Genomic DNA, 17,923 nt, shown 5'->3' with positions numbered 1-17,923 from the left:
TATGAATCACTACTGCTAGTAACCCGCTGCCACCAATGATGGGGGGGGGCTAGATGGGAGGCCGCACACTGGCCACCAATGTTGTTAATGCTATAGAGGGAGGGGGGCCAATGGGGGGCGCACACTGTGCCACCAACGAATTATTACAATAGAGGGAGGAAGGGGGCGGGGGGGGCGCACACTGTGCCACCAAGGAATTATTACAATAGAGGGAGGAAGGGGGGGGGGCTGCACTGGCCACCAATGATATTCAAACTGGGGAGGGGGGAGGGGGGGGGTCTGCCCCCTGCTGCCTGGCAGCCCTGATCTCTTACAGGGGGAGATGATAGCACAATTAACCCCTTCAGGTGCGGCACCTGAAGGGTTAATTGTGCTGATCACAGCCCCCTGTAAGAGATCGGATGCTGCTAGGCAGCAGGGGGCAGTCATGTACACAGTTTGTAGTATATTCTAACTAGAAGCATCCCCATCACCATGGGAACGCCTCTGTGTTAGAATATACTGTCGGAAATGAGGTTTCACGATCTAACTCATATCCGACAGTATATTCTAACATAGAGGCGTTCCCATGGTGATGGGGACGCTTCAAGTTAAAATATACCATCGGATTGGAGAAAACTCCGATCCGATGGTATAAAAGGGACTCCAGACTTTACATTGAAAGTCAATGGGGACGGATCCGTTTGAAATGGCACCATATTGTGTCAACGTCAAGCGGATCCGTCCCCATTGACTTGCATTGTAATTCAGGACGGATCCGTTTGGCTCCGCACGGCCAGGCGGACACCAAAACGACTTTTTTTTCATGTCCGTGGATCCTCCAAAAATCAAGGAAGACCCACGGACGAAAAAACGGTCACGGATCACGGAAAAACGGGACCCGTTTTTGCGGACCGCAAAAAAATACGTTCGTGTGCAGGAGGCCTAAATCTAATGGTGGAGCAAACAAACCTGTACGCCCAACAGTTTGTTGCTCAACACCCGGGCTCCTTTTTGGCTAGGCCCGGTGGCTGGACTCCGGTCAGTACAGCCGAGATGAGGAAATTTTGGGGCCTCGTGCTGCACATGGGCCTAGTCAAGAAACCTAGTGTCAGGCATTACTGGAGTGGGGACGTCCTCTACCAGACCCCACTTTACAGTACGGCCATGACACGCTCCCGGTTTGAGGCCATCCGGAAATGCCTGCATTATTCAGATAATGCAGCATGTCCCCCCCAAATTTGTACAGGCCTATGTACCTGGAAGGGAGGTCGCGGTTGATGAGTCTATCATTGCTTTCAATGGGAGACTCCTTTTCCGCCAGTATGTTCCCTATAAGTGGGCGAGGTATGGCGTGAAGCTGTACAAACTTTGTGAGAGTACCTCAGGGTACACTTACAAGTTTTGTGTGTACAAGGGGTGAGATTCCCGTATTCAACCCCCAAAATGTCCCCCCACTCTGGGTGTTAGCGGGAAACTTGTGTGGGACCTTATGCACCCACTGCTAGATAAGGGTTACCACCTGTACGTGGATAACTTTTATATTAGTATCCCCGTGTTCCAGTCCCTCGCCGCCAGATCCACGTCCGCTTGTGGGACCGTGCGGAAAAATCCCCCTCCAGGTACCTATCCCCAGGGGTGCGACCCGTGCCCTTACCAGTGGAAACCTGTTGCTGGTCAGATATAAGGACAAGAGGGATGTCCTTGTTCTGTCCACAATTCATGGTAACGGCATCACCCCTGTCCCTGTGCGAAGTACCGCGGCAATGGTCCTCAAGCCCGATTGTATCGTCGACTACAATCGGTATATGGGAGGAGTTGATCTCTCTGATCGCCATCTCTCTAACGCCATGCGCAAAACCCGGACATGGTACAAAAAAGTTGCGGTCTACTTAGTACAGGTTGCCTTGTACAACTCTTTTGTGCTGTCTTGGAGCGCTGGCAACTCAGGGACATTCCTTCAGTTCTATGAGGCAGTCCTCAAGGCCCTGTACTTTTTTGACCGGGAAAGAGCAGGCCGGAAACGTGCCCCGATCATCCAGGCCTCTGCATTATTGGTTGCTTCAGGGAGTACCACACTTCCATGGAGTACTAAATTTATATCCCAATTTATCCACTGACAATCGGCTAAAAAACGATGGTTCTCAGACTTGAGACACTAAAACAAAACAAAAAAAAAATTCTAAAATATTATTTGGTAAAACTAAAATAAGTAAAAAAAGCTGACATATTAGGTATCGCCGCGTCTGTAAGAATCTGCTCTATAAAAATACCCCATGACCTAACCCCTCAGAAGAACACGGTCAAAAGAATAAAATAAAAACGGTGTAAAAAAAAAGGTTTTTTTGTCACCTTACATCACAAAAATTGTAATAGCAAGTGATCAAAAAATCATATGCCGGGGGCGTGGTTTGCCAGCCGAGAGAGATGGCCGCCTGAGCTTTGAGCTCCCGAGCCCTATCAAGCGACGGCAGAGCTACAGCAAGCTAACACGTATCTCAATCGCCCGAAACTCCTGCAGCAACATCCCCCCTAGCACCCATGATGGTTAGAGGGTCGAGATCTGTTAAGAAGCAAGGGAAACTGGACTTCTATGTGGAGAGGGTAAAAGACCAAGATGGCGCGGGTTCGCCCGCCTCTACGCGCTCCTCGAGGTCTGCAGAGCAAGACTCCCCAACAACCACTCCAATACAACGGAGGAGCCCGCAAGCCTCTCAACTCTCATCAACCCACTCCTCTCCAGTGGATCAACCTCCCCCAGCCCGGCCTGAGACGCACTTACCAGACCGAAGCAGTCCTCCTGGGCCCCGAGCAGGCACGGATGTCTCTCCCTGCCAAAGCCCACAAAAACAGAAGCAACGGCTTCAAGACGACTTGCATGGAAAGACGTTGGTGAGTGATCAGAGCGCCCCGTCTCTAGCAGACTTCCCCACAACTGACGATCTAGCAACCGGCAGCATGATTAAGGAGATGTTAGTAGCCTTCAGCCGCTCCATGCACACAGAAATAGCGGCCTTGCTGTCTCCCCTACACGCCTCCATTTCCGAGGCAGACAAGCGGATTACGCATGTCGAGTCAAAAATGGGGGACTTTGCTGTTTCGCATAACCAGCTTGTAGATGCCCATGAAGATCTTACAGCTGAAGTCGAGAGACTCAAGAACAAGGTGGTAGACCTAGAGGACAGGTCCCGCCGTAACAACATCAAGCTCAGGGGCATACCTGAGGACATACCACCTAAAGAGTTAGAGGCCTACATTCTCGATCTCATGAGGTCGCTTCTGACAAATATGAGCGATAAAGATCTTACGCTAGACAGAGCACACAGAGTGGCCCGGCCAAAACATCTCCCTGACTCTGTTCCTAGAGACGTTCTAGCTAGGGTACATTTCTTTCACGTAAAAGAATTACTGATGAATGCAGCCAGAAAGAAAGGCCCGCTACCTGCTCCGCATGAGGGGATAAAAATCTTCGCAGATCTGTCTGCCTCGACCCTGCAACAGAGAAGAGCTTTAGCCCCCTTTACTGCTGCCTTACGCGACCACAACATACCGTATCGCTGGGGCTTCCCCACTAAAGTCCTGATCCAGCACCAAGGGACTCTGCATACGGTGCTCTCCCTGGACTCAGGAAAAAAATTATTAGAAGGATGGAACATTTCCATTAAGGATTCTCCTGATCCTCAAGCAAAAGGTCCAGAACCCATTACGATGGATTGGCAGACGGTCCCGACCAGGCGTAGACCACATCGCTGACCAGTAATAGGCTGACTTGCTGAGTAGTTACCGGTTCATGTTTTAGGGCTCGGGCGGTCAGTTTGGCAGGAACTGACTCACAAGCCCACAAAATGGTGCCTGATGGTAACCAGGTGTCTTTTCACTGTTATAGTTCTTTTTTCTTTTCCCTTCTTTTCCGTGTATTTCCTAAGTTTATTTTTTGCTTTCCTACAATTCCACTGCAGACACAATTGGACCTCATCCGATGGGGTCAAGTGATAGGGACCAATTCTTCAAGTAACCCAGATGGGATTCATGTCTATAAGTACATCATATTTTGGATTCGCCGTTCAGATCTATCATTTCCTCCTGCATCATGGTACTAAAACTTGCAGCTTTAAATGTAAAGGGCCTGAATAGCCCTTTTAAAAGGTCCATGTTGTGGAAGGAAGTCCGTGAGCTGAAGTGCGACATCTTTTGTGCCACAGAAACACATCTGCTTCAAGCAGATGGTCATAGGATCCATCATCCCAAGTTCCCCCATATTTATCAGTCTCACTTCTGCAAAAAGCAAAGGGGAGTTCTAGTGGCTATAAGCCAATCTGTGGCCTTTTATTTGAAATCTTCTGTGCTAGACCCTAACGGCAGATATATAATTCTAGTCTGTTCTATTAATAATGTTGATTATACTTTGGTTTTTCTCTATGCTCCTAACAGACATCAACTTTCCTTTTTTCGCCGCTTAGCTACAAAAGTACGGGGAGTAAGATCTGGCCATGTGATCTGGAGTGGCGACTTTAACTCCGCATTAGACCCAAGAGTAGATACCACAACGCCCTCCAGAGAAACCCCTGGAGCTATCAATGCTCTTTTCCTGCAAGAGGACCTATATGATATTTGGAGAATTCAGCATGGCTCTGAAAGAGATTACTCTTTTTTCTCCTCGGCTTGCCAATCATACTCCAGAATTGACATGTTCTTAACCAGCAGGTCAGTGATTGCAAATACAATCTCTTCATCCATCCACACGATCACATGGTCAGATCACGCTCCGATTTCCTTATCCCTGAAGGAATCCCATCTCTCCAAACCTTACTCCCCATGGAGAAATAATACATATGTTATAGATCACCCTGTACTGTCCCAGGAACTTAGATCTGAACTGACTGAGTTTTTTCACATAAATGATGGTTCAGTTACTAACCCATCTATGCTGTGGTGTGCCCATAAGGCATTCATCAGAGGTATCTTTATCAGAATAGGGAGCAGACTTAAAAGGGAACGTAAAGAAAAGATAGATAAGCTACTAAATGAGATTAAAAGAATAGAGATCATTAATAAATCTCAAGTTTCCTCTACTCTCTCAGATAGTCTTAAAGCATTGAGGTCCCAACTCTCTGCATGTTTTCTACACAAATATGAATTTAGCTTAAAGAGGATGCAGGCCAACTTTTATTCTCAGGATAACAAAGCAGGCCGCCTGTTGGCTAACCGCCTAAAGCAGAGAGCCGCTAAAGCTAAAATTCCCTATATACTAGACCACTCCTCGGGGAAGAAAATCATATCTCCAACGGAAATAGCGGATGCTTTTGGTGACTTTTATGCTTCCCTTTATAATTTAGCCCCCCAAGAACGTGTTTCACCACCAACAGCTGATCTCATGGAGATGTTTTTAGATAAGCTGGGCCTAACAAAACTGACTAAAGCCCAATTACAAACTCTTAATGCCCCCATAACCACAGAAGAACTTAAAGCCATTATTAAAAAACTCCCCCCTCATAAATCCCCAGGCCCAGATGGCCTATCAAACTCCTACTATAAAGTTTTCTTTGACCAGCTCTCTAGACACATGCTGTTATCCTTCCAATCTGGCAGAGAACTGGGATCCTTCCCCAAAGAAATGCTGGAAGCATTAATAGTAACCATACCTAAACCTAACAAACCAACTGATGATCCTAAAAATTTCCGGCCCATTTCCCTCCTTAATACGGATATTAAAATTTTCGCCAGAATCCTGTCTTCCAGACTAGCCCCCCTCATTCCCCTATTAGTGAACTCTGATCAGGTCGGTTTCGTTAAAGGCCGCCAGATACAAGAAAACTCTAGAAGGGTACTGAACCTCCTTTCCCATATCCAGAAAAACAAGATCCTGGCCCTTTTTGTTACGCTCGACGCCGAAAAAGCGTTTGACCGCATTTGTTGGTCTTTCTCTTTTGCAGTTTTAGCCAAAATGGGGATAGTAGGCCCTATTCTAACCTCAATTCAAGCCCTATACAATGACCCATCTGCAAGAGTCTGGGTAAATGGGTCCCTGTCTAAACCATTTTCTATCTCCAACGGAACCAGACAGGGCTGCCCCTTCTCCCCCCTAATGTTTATACTATCCATTGAACCCCTTGCCCAAGCCCTAAGGTTGGAGGAGAAAGTACTAGGCGTTCAGATAGCGGACCGCGTTCACAAATTGAGTCTATACGCTGATGATATAATACTCACGCTTACAGACCCTGCATCCTCCCTGTCCTCAGCTTTAGATATTATTACGCACTTCGGCCAACTATCTTACTACAAACTAAACTCCTCCAAATCCCAAGCCTTACCCATTAACTTGTCCCTCCAAACAGTCCAGAATCTACAAGGGAAATTCATTTTAGATTGGCAACCCAACCAAATTCAATACCTAGGTATTAACCTTACCTCCTCAACCCATAGTCTCTTTTTAGCTAATTACCCCTCTTTGCTATCTAACATCAAAAAGGACCTTGACCATTATGATAAATTTGAGGTGTCCTGGATAGGTAGACTGGCCACCTTTCAAATGTTTGCATTACCAAAATTCCTCTACTTATTCAGGGTCCTGCCCATCAAAATCCCGTTAGCTTACTTCTCGCAATGTAACAAGGTACTGAACGCTTTCCTATGGCATAAGAAAAAACCTAGAATTGCATCCAAAATCCTGCACACCAGGAAACAAGTAGGAGGTATTGGCCTACCTAATATATATGACTACTATTTAGCGTCACAAATAAGTCCCCTGGAGAGCTGGTGGAAACTAGACTTTTCTAAACAATGGACTCACATTGATTCCACAGAAGTGATAGGAGGGAATCTCAAAGACTTACTCATAGCCTCATTATCCGGAAAGTTTATCAACCCTAAACTGTCCTTCCTTGCCTCTAATGCCCTTAACTGCTGGATAAAATACCATACCCTCACTAGCAAAGAAGCTCCTTCCAATATTAATCCAACCCCTTTAGCGGTCTTAGACCATCTTATCCCGGACTTGGGGGTAGGTACATGGAGAAGATATGGCCTAACAGAAATCCCCCAACTTTATCAAGATAATAACCTAATGCCCTTTGAATCCCTACATAGCACATATAAGGTTCCTAACACTGAATTTTACAAATACCTTAGAATCAGGCACTTCCTAACTGAAAATCCCTCTTTACCATTCATCAATAGACAATTAACTGAGATCTGGTCAATACCTACCCAAACCTCAAAAACCCTTCGCCCTATTTACTCCCAACTCAGTAACAAAGATAGTTTCAAAAAATCTACACCGTTGATATCGTGGGAAAAAGACCTAAAATCCGAATTCTCTTCTTTACAATGGAAAGCAGCGTTCAAATATGTTTCGAAAAACGTATCATGTGTTACGCAGTATGAGTCATTTGTGAAGACCACTTTAAGATGGTATTTCACCCCTGAAAGGCTACACACTATTTATCCATCGGTATCTTCAAGATGCTGGAGGGAATGTGGCAATAAGGGCACGTTATTCCATATCTTATGGGACTGCCCAATAGTGAGGCCTTTTTGGGTTGAAGTCTTTTCCCTAATCTCCCAACTCTCGAATACAGAGTCAACCCACTGCTCCCCTTCCCCCTCCTTAGCGTTATTGATGATAGATATCATGGGCATACCTAGCTCAATTAGAGGTATAGTTTGTCATATCCTCCTCTCAGCCAAATTGGCGATTACCTCCAGATGGAAATCTCCACTCCCGCCCACTTTGCTTGAGGTCACACAAAGGGTTAACAAAACTTGTTTATATGAGCAAATCATGGCCTCTGCATCCAACAACACAACCTGCAATACAAAAAAATATGAAAAAACGTGGGGTATTTGGAAGTCTTCTAGGTATATGCTCCCCCCCTAATCTTCTGCTCTCTTTGGGAAGAGTGCAGAAGATCATTCTGCATACAGGTTGGTCCTCTTTCCCCTCCTCTCCGAAACTCCCTGAGGAATTGTAGAGCCTATGTTTTATTATTATTGTATGTTTTTATTATTATTGTATGTTTTATTATTATTGTCTGGTTTTCTTCGTATATTATTTCGGTACAACTTGTAAACTCAACTTGTAAACTCATATTTATCATCTATACAGGACGTGTCGCTCACCTATAACTGCACTCACCTGCGCGTGTTGAGCAGTTTAGCTGTACTATACACTCATCACATATGTGTACTTTGTACCTTTGTTTTTTTCTATGAATATTCTTCAATAAAAATTTTGATTGTAAAAAAAAAATCATATGCCCCCCAAATTAGTGCCAATAAAACCGTCCTCTAATCCCACAAAAAATGAGCCCCTACCTAAGATAATCGGCTAAAAACTAAAAAAAAAAAGACTCTTAGACTATGGAGATACTAAAATTATAATTTTTTTGTTTATAAAAAGATAATAGTGTAAAACATAAATAAATAAAAAAAAGTAGACATATTAGGTATCGCCGCGTCTGTAAGAATCTGCTCTATAAAAATACCCCATGACACAACCCCTCAAATGAACACGGTCAAAAAAGAAAATAAAAACTGTACAGTAAAAGGTATTTTTTTGTCACCTTACATCACAAAAATTATAATAGCAAGCGATCATAAAGTCATATGCCCCCCAAAATAGTGCCAATAAAACCGTCCTCTCATCCCGCAAAACATGAACCCCTACCTAAGATAATCGGCTAAAAAAAAAAAAATTAAATGACTCAAAAATGTTTTTGTTTTGTTTATAAAAAGATAATATAGTGTAAAACATAAATAAATGTAAAAAAGTAGACATATTAGGTATCGCCGCATCCGTAAGAATCTGCTCTATAAAACTACCCCATGACCTAACCCTTGAGATGAACACAGTCAAAAAAATTAAATAAAAACGATGCCAAAACAGCAATTTTCCATTTTAATCCGTTTTTTTCCAATAACAAAGCAAGGGTTAACAGCCAAACAAAACTTAATATTTATTACCCTGATTCTGCAGTTTACAGAAACACCACATATGTGGTCGTAATCTGCTGTATGACCAAACGGCAGGGCGCAGAAGGAAAGGAACGTTTCTGGAAGGCAGATTTTGAGGGCCTTTTTTTTTGGCACCATGTCCAATTTGAAGCCCCCCTGATGCACCCCTAGAGTAGAAACTCCATAAAAGCGACCCCATCTAAGAAACTACAATACTCAAGGTATTTAAAACTGATTTTACAAACGTTATTAATCCTTTAGGTGTTCCTCAACAGTTTATGGCAAATGGAGATGAAATTTCAGAATTTCTATTTTTGGTAAATGGGACATGGTGTAAATAAACCAGTCCAGCAAAATCTGCCTTCCAAAAACCACACGGCGCACCTTTCCCTCTATGCCCTAATGTGCCCGTACAGTAGTTTACTGCCACATATGGGGTGTTTCTGCAAACTACAGAATCGGGGCAATAAATATAGCATTTTGTTTGGCTGTTTACCCTTGCTTTGTTACCGGAAAAAAATTGATTAAAATGAAATTTGAGAATTAAACTTTTTGGGCAAATTTTCCATCTCCATTTGCCAATAACTCTTGTGCAACACCTAAAGAGTTAACAAAGTTTGTAAAATCAGTTTGGAATACCTTGAAAGGTGTAGTTTCTTAGATGGGGTCACTTTTATGGAGTTTCTACTCTAGGGGTGCATCAGGGGGGCTTCAAATAGGACATGGTGTAAATAAACCAGTCCAGCAAAATCTGCCTTCCAAAAACCATACGGCGCACCTTTCCCTCTACGCCCTACTGTGTGCCCGTACAGTAGTTTACGGCCACATAAGTGGTGTTTCTTCAAACTACAGAATCGGGGAAATAAATATAGCATTTTGTTTGGCTGTTAACCCTTGCTTCGTTACTGGAAAAAATGGATGAAAATGGAAAATTTGCCAAAAAATCATATTCCATTTGCCATTAACTCTTGTGGAACACCTAAAGGGTTAACGACGTTTGCAAAATCAGTTTTGAATACCTTGAGGGGTGTAGTTTCTAGAATGGGTGGTTTCTATTATGTAAGCCTCTCAAAGTGACTTCAGACCTGAACTGTTCCCTAAAAATCGGGTTTTTGAAAATTTCTGAAAAATTTCAAGATTTGCTTCTAAACTACTAAGCCTTGTAACGTCCCCAAAAACTAAAATGTCATTCCCAAAATGATCCAAACATGAAGTAGACATATGGGGATTGTAAAGTAATAACTATTTTTGGAGGTATTACTATGTATTATAGAAGTAGAGAAATTGAAACTTGGAAATTTTGAGTAAATTTGGTATATTTTTATAAATAAAAAAAAATATTATTTTACTTCATTTTACCACTGTCATGAAGTACAATATGTGACGAAAAAACTATCTCAGAATGGCCTGGATAAGTCAAAGCGTTTTAAAGTTATCACCACTTAAATTGACACTGGTCAGATTTGCAACAAATGGCCTGGTCCTTAAGGTGAAATATGGCTGTGTCCTTAAGGAGTTAAAGGGGTTGTTTCACTTCATCAAGTTAATTTATTATGTGTATAAAGTTGACATGAGTAACTTACTAATACATGTTCATTTTCAATAATGGCTCTGGTCCCCATTATATTCAAACTTGTTTCCTTTTATACACTGTTCGTCCTTAGGGGTTACGGCTACCACTGTAATGCAGCAGCGGTGGCCATGCTTGCACATAACAAGAGAAAAAGCCAGCCTTTCTGGTGGCCAGGAAATGTGGGAGCATGCACATAGAAGACCGCATTAGCTCTGGCCCTCAGGTACACCTCTATCTTCTCTGGCATTTGCCCTCGTCCCCGGCCACCTCGTTTCATCTATGGCTGCTTCTATTGAACAGCTCCAGGTCATGTGCCACAGCCTTGGAGTTGTTCTATGAATCTATGGGAAGATAGATAACTAGCAAACAGGTTATCATTGGTTGTCACGATCTGCAGAGTGCCCACTCAGCCAAAGCTGCTAGTGATTTTGACATACTAGCAGCCTAGGAAGAACGCACGCACAGCTGTTTACCTGTGCCATTACTCACAGAAAGAGGCCCCCGCGCCTACTTTAGCTTAGAGAGCTTGCCGAGTATGATCCAACACTGAAATCAGGAGGTGAGACAACCCCTTTAACTGTTTTTCTTTTACTGCAAATTGGCACATTTATTTTTCTGAAAAAAATTATTCAGAAATATAAATATCTAAACACACATTGAGGGAGATTTATTATGAGTGGAATTTTTAAAGTCAGTTTGACAGGTGTCTGCATTGCTGTAATTTGCACCAAATCTATCAAAAGTCACATGATTGATACAGTTTGTGCATCTTAAGTCTAACAATTTTATCTTGAAATGTTACTCTACTTTCTGCAGCACTACATTTCTGGAGATTTTGCTGTAATGGTTTTTGGGTGCTACTGTATGTCACATTTGCACAACCCCTGATGTACCCCGTACAGTGGAAACCACTATAAGTGACCATATTCGAAACTACACCTCTCAAGTTATTTATCAAGGGGTTGAGTGAGCATTTTGACAACAAAGGCGTTTTTCAAAAATTATTGAGCAGGGGACACAAAGTTTTCAAGAGATATAACACTTCAATGCCCATTATGTTGTGCTCAGCTTATGCCATCTAACCATCCCATAAATAAGGATGTAAACTGCTGTTTGGGTATGCTGCAGGGTTCAGAAAGGAAAAAATTCACCTTTTTGAAGAAAAGATTTTGATGGATTGTTTTACAGGTGCCATGTTGCTTTAGAATAGCCTCTGGGTTAGTAGTACAGCCATTTTCTGTGAACCATGTGTTTTTTCATTTTTCTCTCAATGGAGCTGTGTGAGGGCTTATTCTTTGTGGGATGAGTTACCATTATCCTTGGTTCTATTTTGAGGTACTGTACATACGACTTTTTGATCACTTTTTATTTTGGTTTTAAGGTTGTAGGATAAAGAAAAGGCAACAATTCTGCCATTGCTTTTTGGGTTTTGTTATTGTGCTATACACTGTATGGGAAAATGACATATTATCTATATATATATATATATATATATATATATATATATATATATATTTTACTACTTTTACACAAAGCATTAGCATTAGAATATATGTTTTTGTGGCACCATTTTCTGGAAACCACATTTTGTTTTATTGTTTTATTTTTCTGGCAATGGTCTTGTGTGAGGGCTCATTTGTTGTGGGGTGAAGTGATATTGGCATTGGTGTAATTTTGGGGTACATAGTAATTTTTGATTGCTTAATATTATGCTTTCTGTGATAAAAAAAAATGGCTGTCCTGGCACACTTATTTTTTTACTTTCTTTCTTAATTTTTAATTTTGTCCCAATAAGGAACTTCAACTTTTGGGGATCTGATCCCTTTTACTATGCATTACAATAGATAGTATATTGCTGGCTTATTTAATATCCAAGTCATGTCTCAAGGCTTATTTTAAGAGCTGAATATTGACTTATAGGATAGCTGCCTTACATCTGGTTGCATTAGAGGGAAAGCTTGTTAAGAGCTCATTTGTATTCCTTCCCTCCCAGAATTCCAGAGGAGCATGTATGGCCTATAAGTCTCCTCACACTGATTAAGGTGCTCTCTCCCTAAGGAGAGTTAGTTCTCCCCTTGCTCGGACACAGGCCTCCTACCCAGTTAAGCCAGTACTCTCTGCTCTGCACTGATGAGGGGCAATCACCCCGAAACAGCTGTCTGAAGATGAGGTGCAGGCTTATTTAATATCCAAGTCATGTCTCAAGGCTTATTTTAAGAGCTGAACATTGACTTATAGGATAGCTGCCTTACATCTGGTGGCATTAAAGGGCAAAGCTTATTAAGAGCTAATTTGCATTTCTTCCCTCCCAATACATAGTATATTGTAATTCATTGTGACTGTCAGTATTACACAGCCAGAGGACTGAGCCTGATGGCAGGCCCTAAGGTCTTTGCAAAGTCTCAGGCTGCCTTAGAAACTATCGGCACACTACTATCGCATTGCAGGGAGCCAATGGGACCAGAGAGGAACCCCCCTCCCTATGTAAATCTTTCACGCTTGCGTTTTTCTTTTCCGTCACTGAATTCCGTCAAAAGGGCTCAATGCCGGAAAAGAACTGATCCGGCATATCCCCATGCATTCTGAATGGAGAGAAATCCGTTCAGGATGCATCAGGATGTCTTCAGTTCAGTCACTGTCAGGCGTTTTGGACGGAGGAAATACCGCAGCAGGCTGTGGTATTAACTCCGTCCAAAATGCCTGATCAGTTGCCAGAATGCCAGATCCGGCTTTAATTTACATTGGCATGTATTAGTGCCGGACATTAAGAAACACCTGAAGAACGGATCCATCCATCCGGTCTGCTCATGCGTAGACCGGGAAACCTGTGAAAAAAAATACAAGACGGATCAGTCTATCCGCATGACAAGTGGAGAGACGGATCCGTTCTTGCAATGCATTTGTGAGATGGATCCGCATCCGGATCCGTCTCACAAATGCTTTCAGTCACATCCAGATCGGCGGATCCGGCAGGCAGTTCCGACGACGGAACTGCTTGCTGGATCACACTGCCGCAAGTGTGAAATTAGCCTTAGATGTGGCAGTTAGCATTGACCCCAGCATCTACAGTGCATGTGGGAAATGGGTTGAATGAGCTTGACAGGCTTACCAAGGCCACTTTCACTGGAGTGAGTGGTGTAAAATTAAATGAAGTGGCAAAAAGTTGCGAAGCTCTATTTTGCCTTTTTTTTTTTTAAGACAGAGCTCTGGAGTGCAGGGATTATAAATTTTATCTGTTTTGATAATTTTACAATGAAGTACAGAGTGAAAATACCCTAAAAACAAATAAAGAAAACATAGTTACTTATTCAGTAAAAATATATAAATACCCATCAAATAACATTTGCTCATTTTGGCTCTCCTTTAACCCCTTCAGGACCCTGCCATTTTTCACCTTAAAGACCAGGCCATTTTTTGCAAATCTGACATGTGTCACTTTATGTGGTGATAACTGTAAAATGCTTTTACTTATACAAGCCATTCTGAGATTGTTTTCTCGTCACATATTGTACTTCATGACAGTGGTAAAATTGAGTAAAAATGTATTTTTTTATTTATAAAAAAATTCAAAATTTACCAAAAATGTTGAAAAATTAGCAAATTTCCAAATTTCAATTTCTTTACTTTTCTAAAAGAAAGTAATACCTCCAAACATTGTTATTACTTTAAATTCCCCATATGTCTACTTCATGTTTGGATCATTTTGTGAATGTAATTTTATTTTTTGGGAACGTTAGAAGGCTTATAAGTTTAGAAGCAAATCTTGAAATTTTTCAGAAAATTTCCAAAACACACTTTTTAAGGACCAGTTCAGGTCTGAAGTCACTTTGTGAGGCTTACATAATAGAAACCACCCAAAAATGACCCCATTCTAGAAACTACACCCCTCAAAGTATTCAAAACTGATTTTACAAACGTTGTTAACCCTTTAGGTGTTCCACAGGAATTAATGGAAAATAGAGATAGCATTTCAAAATTTCACTTTTTTGGCAGATTTTCCATTTTAATCAATTTTTTCCATTTCTTTTATTTTTTTTTACGGTATTCACCTGAGGGGTTAGGTCATGTGATATTTTTATAGAGCAGGTTATTACGGAAGCGGCGATACCTAATATGTCTACTTTTTTTATTTATGTAAGTTTTACACAATGATTTCATTTTTGAAACAAATAAAATCATGTTTTAGTGTCTTCATAGTCTGAGAGCCATAGTTTTTTCAGTTTTTGGGTGATTGTCTTAGTTAGGGTATGATTTGTGCGGGATGAGAGGACGGTTTGATTGGCACTATTTTGGGGTGCATATGACTTTTTGATCGCTTGCTATTACACTTTTTGTGATGTAAGGTGACAAAAAATGGCTTTTTTCACACCATTTTTATTTTTTTATTTTTTATGGTATTCACCTGGAGGGTAATATTTTTATAGAGCAGGTTATTACGGATGTGGCTATACCCAATATGTATACTTTTTTTTTTATTTATGTAAGTTTTACACAATAATATCATTTTTTTTTAACAAAAAATATATCATGTTTTAGTGTCTCCATATTCTGCGAGCTATAGTTTTTTCAGTTTTTGGGAAAATGTCTTAGGTAGGGTATGATTTTTGCAGGATGAGATGACAGTTTGATTGGCACTATTTTGGGGTGCATATGACTTTTTGATCGCTTGCTATTACACTTTTTGTGATGTAAGGTGACAAAAAGATAGTTTTTTGACACTGTTTCTATTTTATTTTTTATGGTGGTCATCTGAGGGGTATACTTTTTTTATTTACTTAAGTTTTACACAATAACAGCATTTTTTAAACCAAAAAATGATGTTTTAGTGTCTCCCTATTCTGAGAGCCATAGTTTTTTCAGTTTTTGGGCGATTGTCTTAGGTAGGGGCTAATTTTTTGTGGAATGAGGTGATGGTTAGATTGGTACTATTTTGGGGGTATACGCCTTTTTGATCGCTTGGAGTTGCACTTTTTGGCGATTCCAATAAGGAAAAATTTTCAAAATGGCATCAGCAGACAGGAAAGATGAAGAAGGAGGATCACATAACAACAGGAAGTGCCTGTGTATAACTGCCAGCAGGAAAAACTGTTTCAAAGCTGCAATATGGCAACTCAGGCTACAATGTAAAACTGTATGGTAAATAAATATATATATTATGAAATAAAACTAATGTAAATACATTAAGTAGTAAAAATTTGTATCTGGCCTTAGTCTTGACCCTAAACTTAACATGTTACAGATCAGTTCTCATTTTTCAAGGTTTAACTTGTTGAAAAAAATGTAATGCAAAAAATGTAAAAAAAAAAAGGAATGGATGTCCCACTGATAGGAACCCCAGTGATTAGCTGTGATCTGCCAGGAACCAACCTAGCAGCAAGTGTTCAGTTCCCCTGCAGTGGCACCACAGGTGAAATAAAGCATTACATGGTACCTGTTAATATGAGTATGCTGCCCGTGTAATACATAGATTTACGGGGTCCTCCAGAGCTCTCTTTTCTGGTTTTAGAAACCAGACAAATCCCCTGGTAACAAAGTGGTTAAAAACCAACCAAGTTAGATTATACATGACACTGCAATGTTTAGACTCTTACTAGGAGCAGCATAATTATGATCTGGCAGATATTCTGCATTTACACTTTACATGGTGATTTCATGTACTGTATAATGAATAACAATTATCGACATGGAGGGATATGAAACAGATTTCTGAAGTTTTCTGTTTCCACTGGAGGTAAGATGAAACTGGCCGCCAACTTGAAAATATAATGAAAACGGAATTTGCATGCATCAGTGTCAAACATTTGCCAACTTTCCCAGGGGAAATGATTAGAACTGGCAGCCCGATGATCCCATTTCATCTTTGATCTGCAGTATTCCCAGGCAACATTGTGAAAATGAATAATTAAATTCTGAATCCTAGCTGGTTCCTGATAAGAAAATAAATGATGAGGTGAACATCAGAACTCTTCATGAAATAGGGGATTTGGAAGATTTTCTGGTATTTAGAAGCATTTGTGTGTTTTCCTGACAGATCCCTCAGCTACGGAGCAATTGGAGTCATTGTTGGCCACGAGTTCACACATGGCTTTGACAGTAATGGTGAATATATTTCCTTATATCCTGTCTATGTACATAACAAATCTTTATATTGTATAATTTTTTTGTATCTGGTGCTCAGTGCCAGCAATGTTCCATCTTAATAAATACTGTAATACTGTATATGAGATTATCCTTTTAGAAATCATGTATTTGTGTTATATAGGCCGGAAATACGACAAAGATGGAAATTTACATCCCTGGTGGACCACAGATTCAGAGGAAAAATTCAAAGAAAGAACAAAATGTATTGTGGACCAATACAATGACTATTACTGGAAGCTTGCTGGAATGAATGTTAGTGTCACAGCAAAATTAATCAATAGTTGGAAAGATACAGTATTTCATTTTGAGGTAATATAAGGGCCTGTTCACACAGCGGAACTTCGGCAGCGGCTGTGTGGTGTCTGCCTACCATAATTTTCAATGGGTGGCAGCAATGCCGTTTGCGGGTCAGTGGTTTAAAGACACGACAGTGCCAAGAAGGGACATATCCCTTCTTGGTGCGGTGTGCGAACAGCCTGCTGGATATCTTCTCTCGGTTTAGCTCCATCCAATGGGCTATGGGCTATGTGACAAACAGGTCTGTGCCATCTAAAGTGAACAACCGCAGAAGAAGCTGTGTTGGTTTCTGCTGTGTTATACGCATTGACACTATGAAAATCCGCCATGTGAAGGTATCCTTAAAGGGCTTCTGTCACCCCAGTAAACAGATTTTTTTTTTGTGTACTTATAATCCCTATCATGCGATATTGCTATACCTTATGTTATTAATAACTTTCGTTCAGTAGATTTTGCAAAAAACTTACTTTTCTGATATGCTAATTACCTTTCTACCAGCAAGTAGGGCGTCTACTTGCTGGTAGCAGCTGCAGAAAACCGCCCCCTCCTTCTGTTGATTGACAGGGCCAGCCGCAATCTCTTCCTCCGGCCAGCCCTGTCAGCATTTCAAAAATCGCGCGCCTGTGTTGATTCGGCGCAGGTGCTATCTCAGAGCGCCTGCGCCGAATTAACACAGGCGCGCGATTTTTGAAATGCTGAAAGGGCTGGCCGGAGGAGGAGATTGCGGCTGGCCCTGTCAATCAACAGAAGGAGGGGGCGGTTTTCTGCGGCTGCTACCAGCAAGTAGACGCCCTACTTGCTGGTAGAAAGGTAATTAGCATATCATAAAAGTACGTTTTTTGCAAAATCTACTGAATGAAAATTATTAATAACATAAGGTATAGCAATATCGCATGATAGGGATTATAAGTACACAAAAAAAAAAATCTGTTTAGTGGGGTGACAGAAGCCCTTTAAGGTGACCAGTAACATCCAGGTTAA

General features: G+C 41.3%; 1 protein-coding gene across 1 annotated transcript in view; it reads left to right on the top strand.

Annotated features, from left to right (window-relative positions):
- Positions 1-17,923, top strand: part of PHEX (phosphate regulating endopeptidase homolog X-linked) — a 286,267-nt gene that overhangs the window by 249,900 nt on the left and 18,444 nt on the right. Inside the window, exons 17-18 of the mRNA XM_040423656.1 lie at positions 16,536-16,603; positions 16,767-16,897. Of these exons, the coding sequence (XP_040279590.1) occupies positions 16,536-16,603; positions 16,767-16,897 (199 nt within the window). The remainder of the gene's footprint in view (positions 1-16,535; positions 16,604-16,766; positions 16,898-17,923) is intronic.

The sequence above is a fragment of the Bufo bufo genome, chromosome 3, assembly GCF_905171765.1.
Source record: "Bufo bufo chromosome 3, aBufBuf1.1, whole genome shotgun sequence".
Lineage (NCBI taxonomy): Eukaryota > Metazoa > Chordata > Amphibia > Anura > Bufonidae > Bufo > Bufo bufo.
The sequence above is the reverse complement of the archived record's forward strand: the minus strand, read 5'-3'. Positions and strand labels throughout refer to the sequence as shown.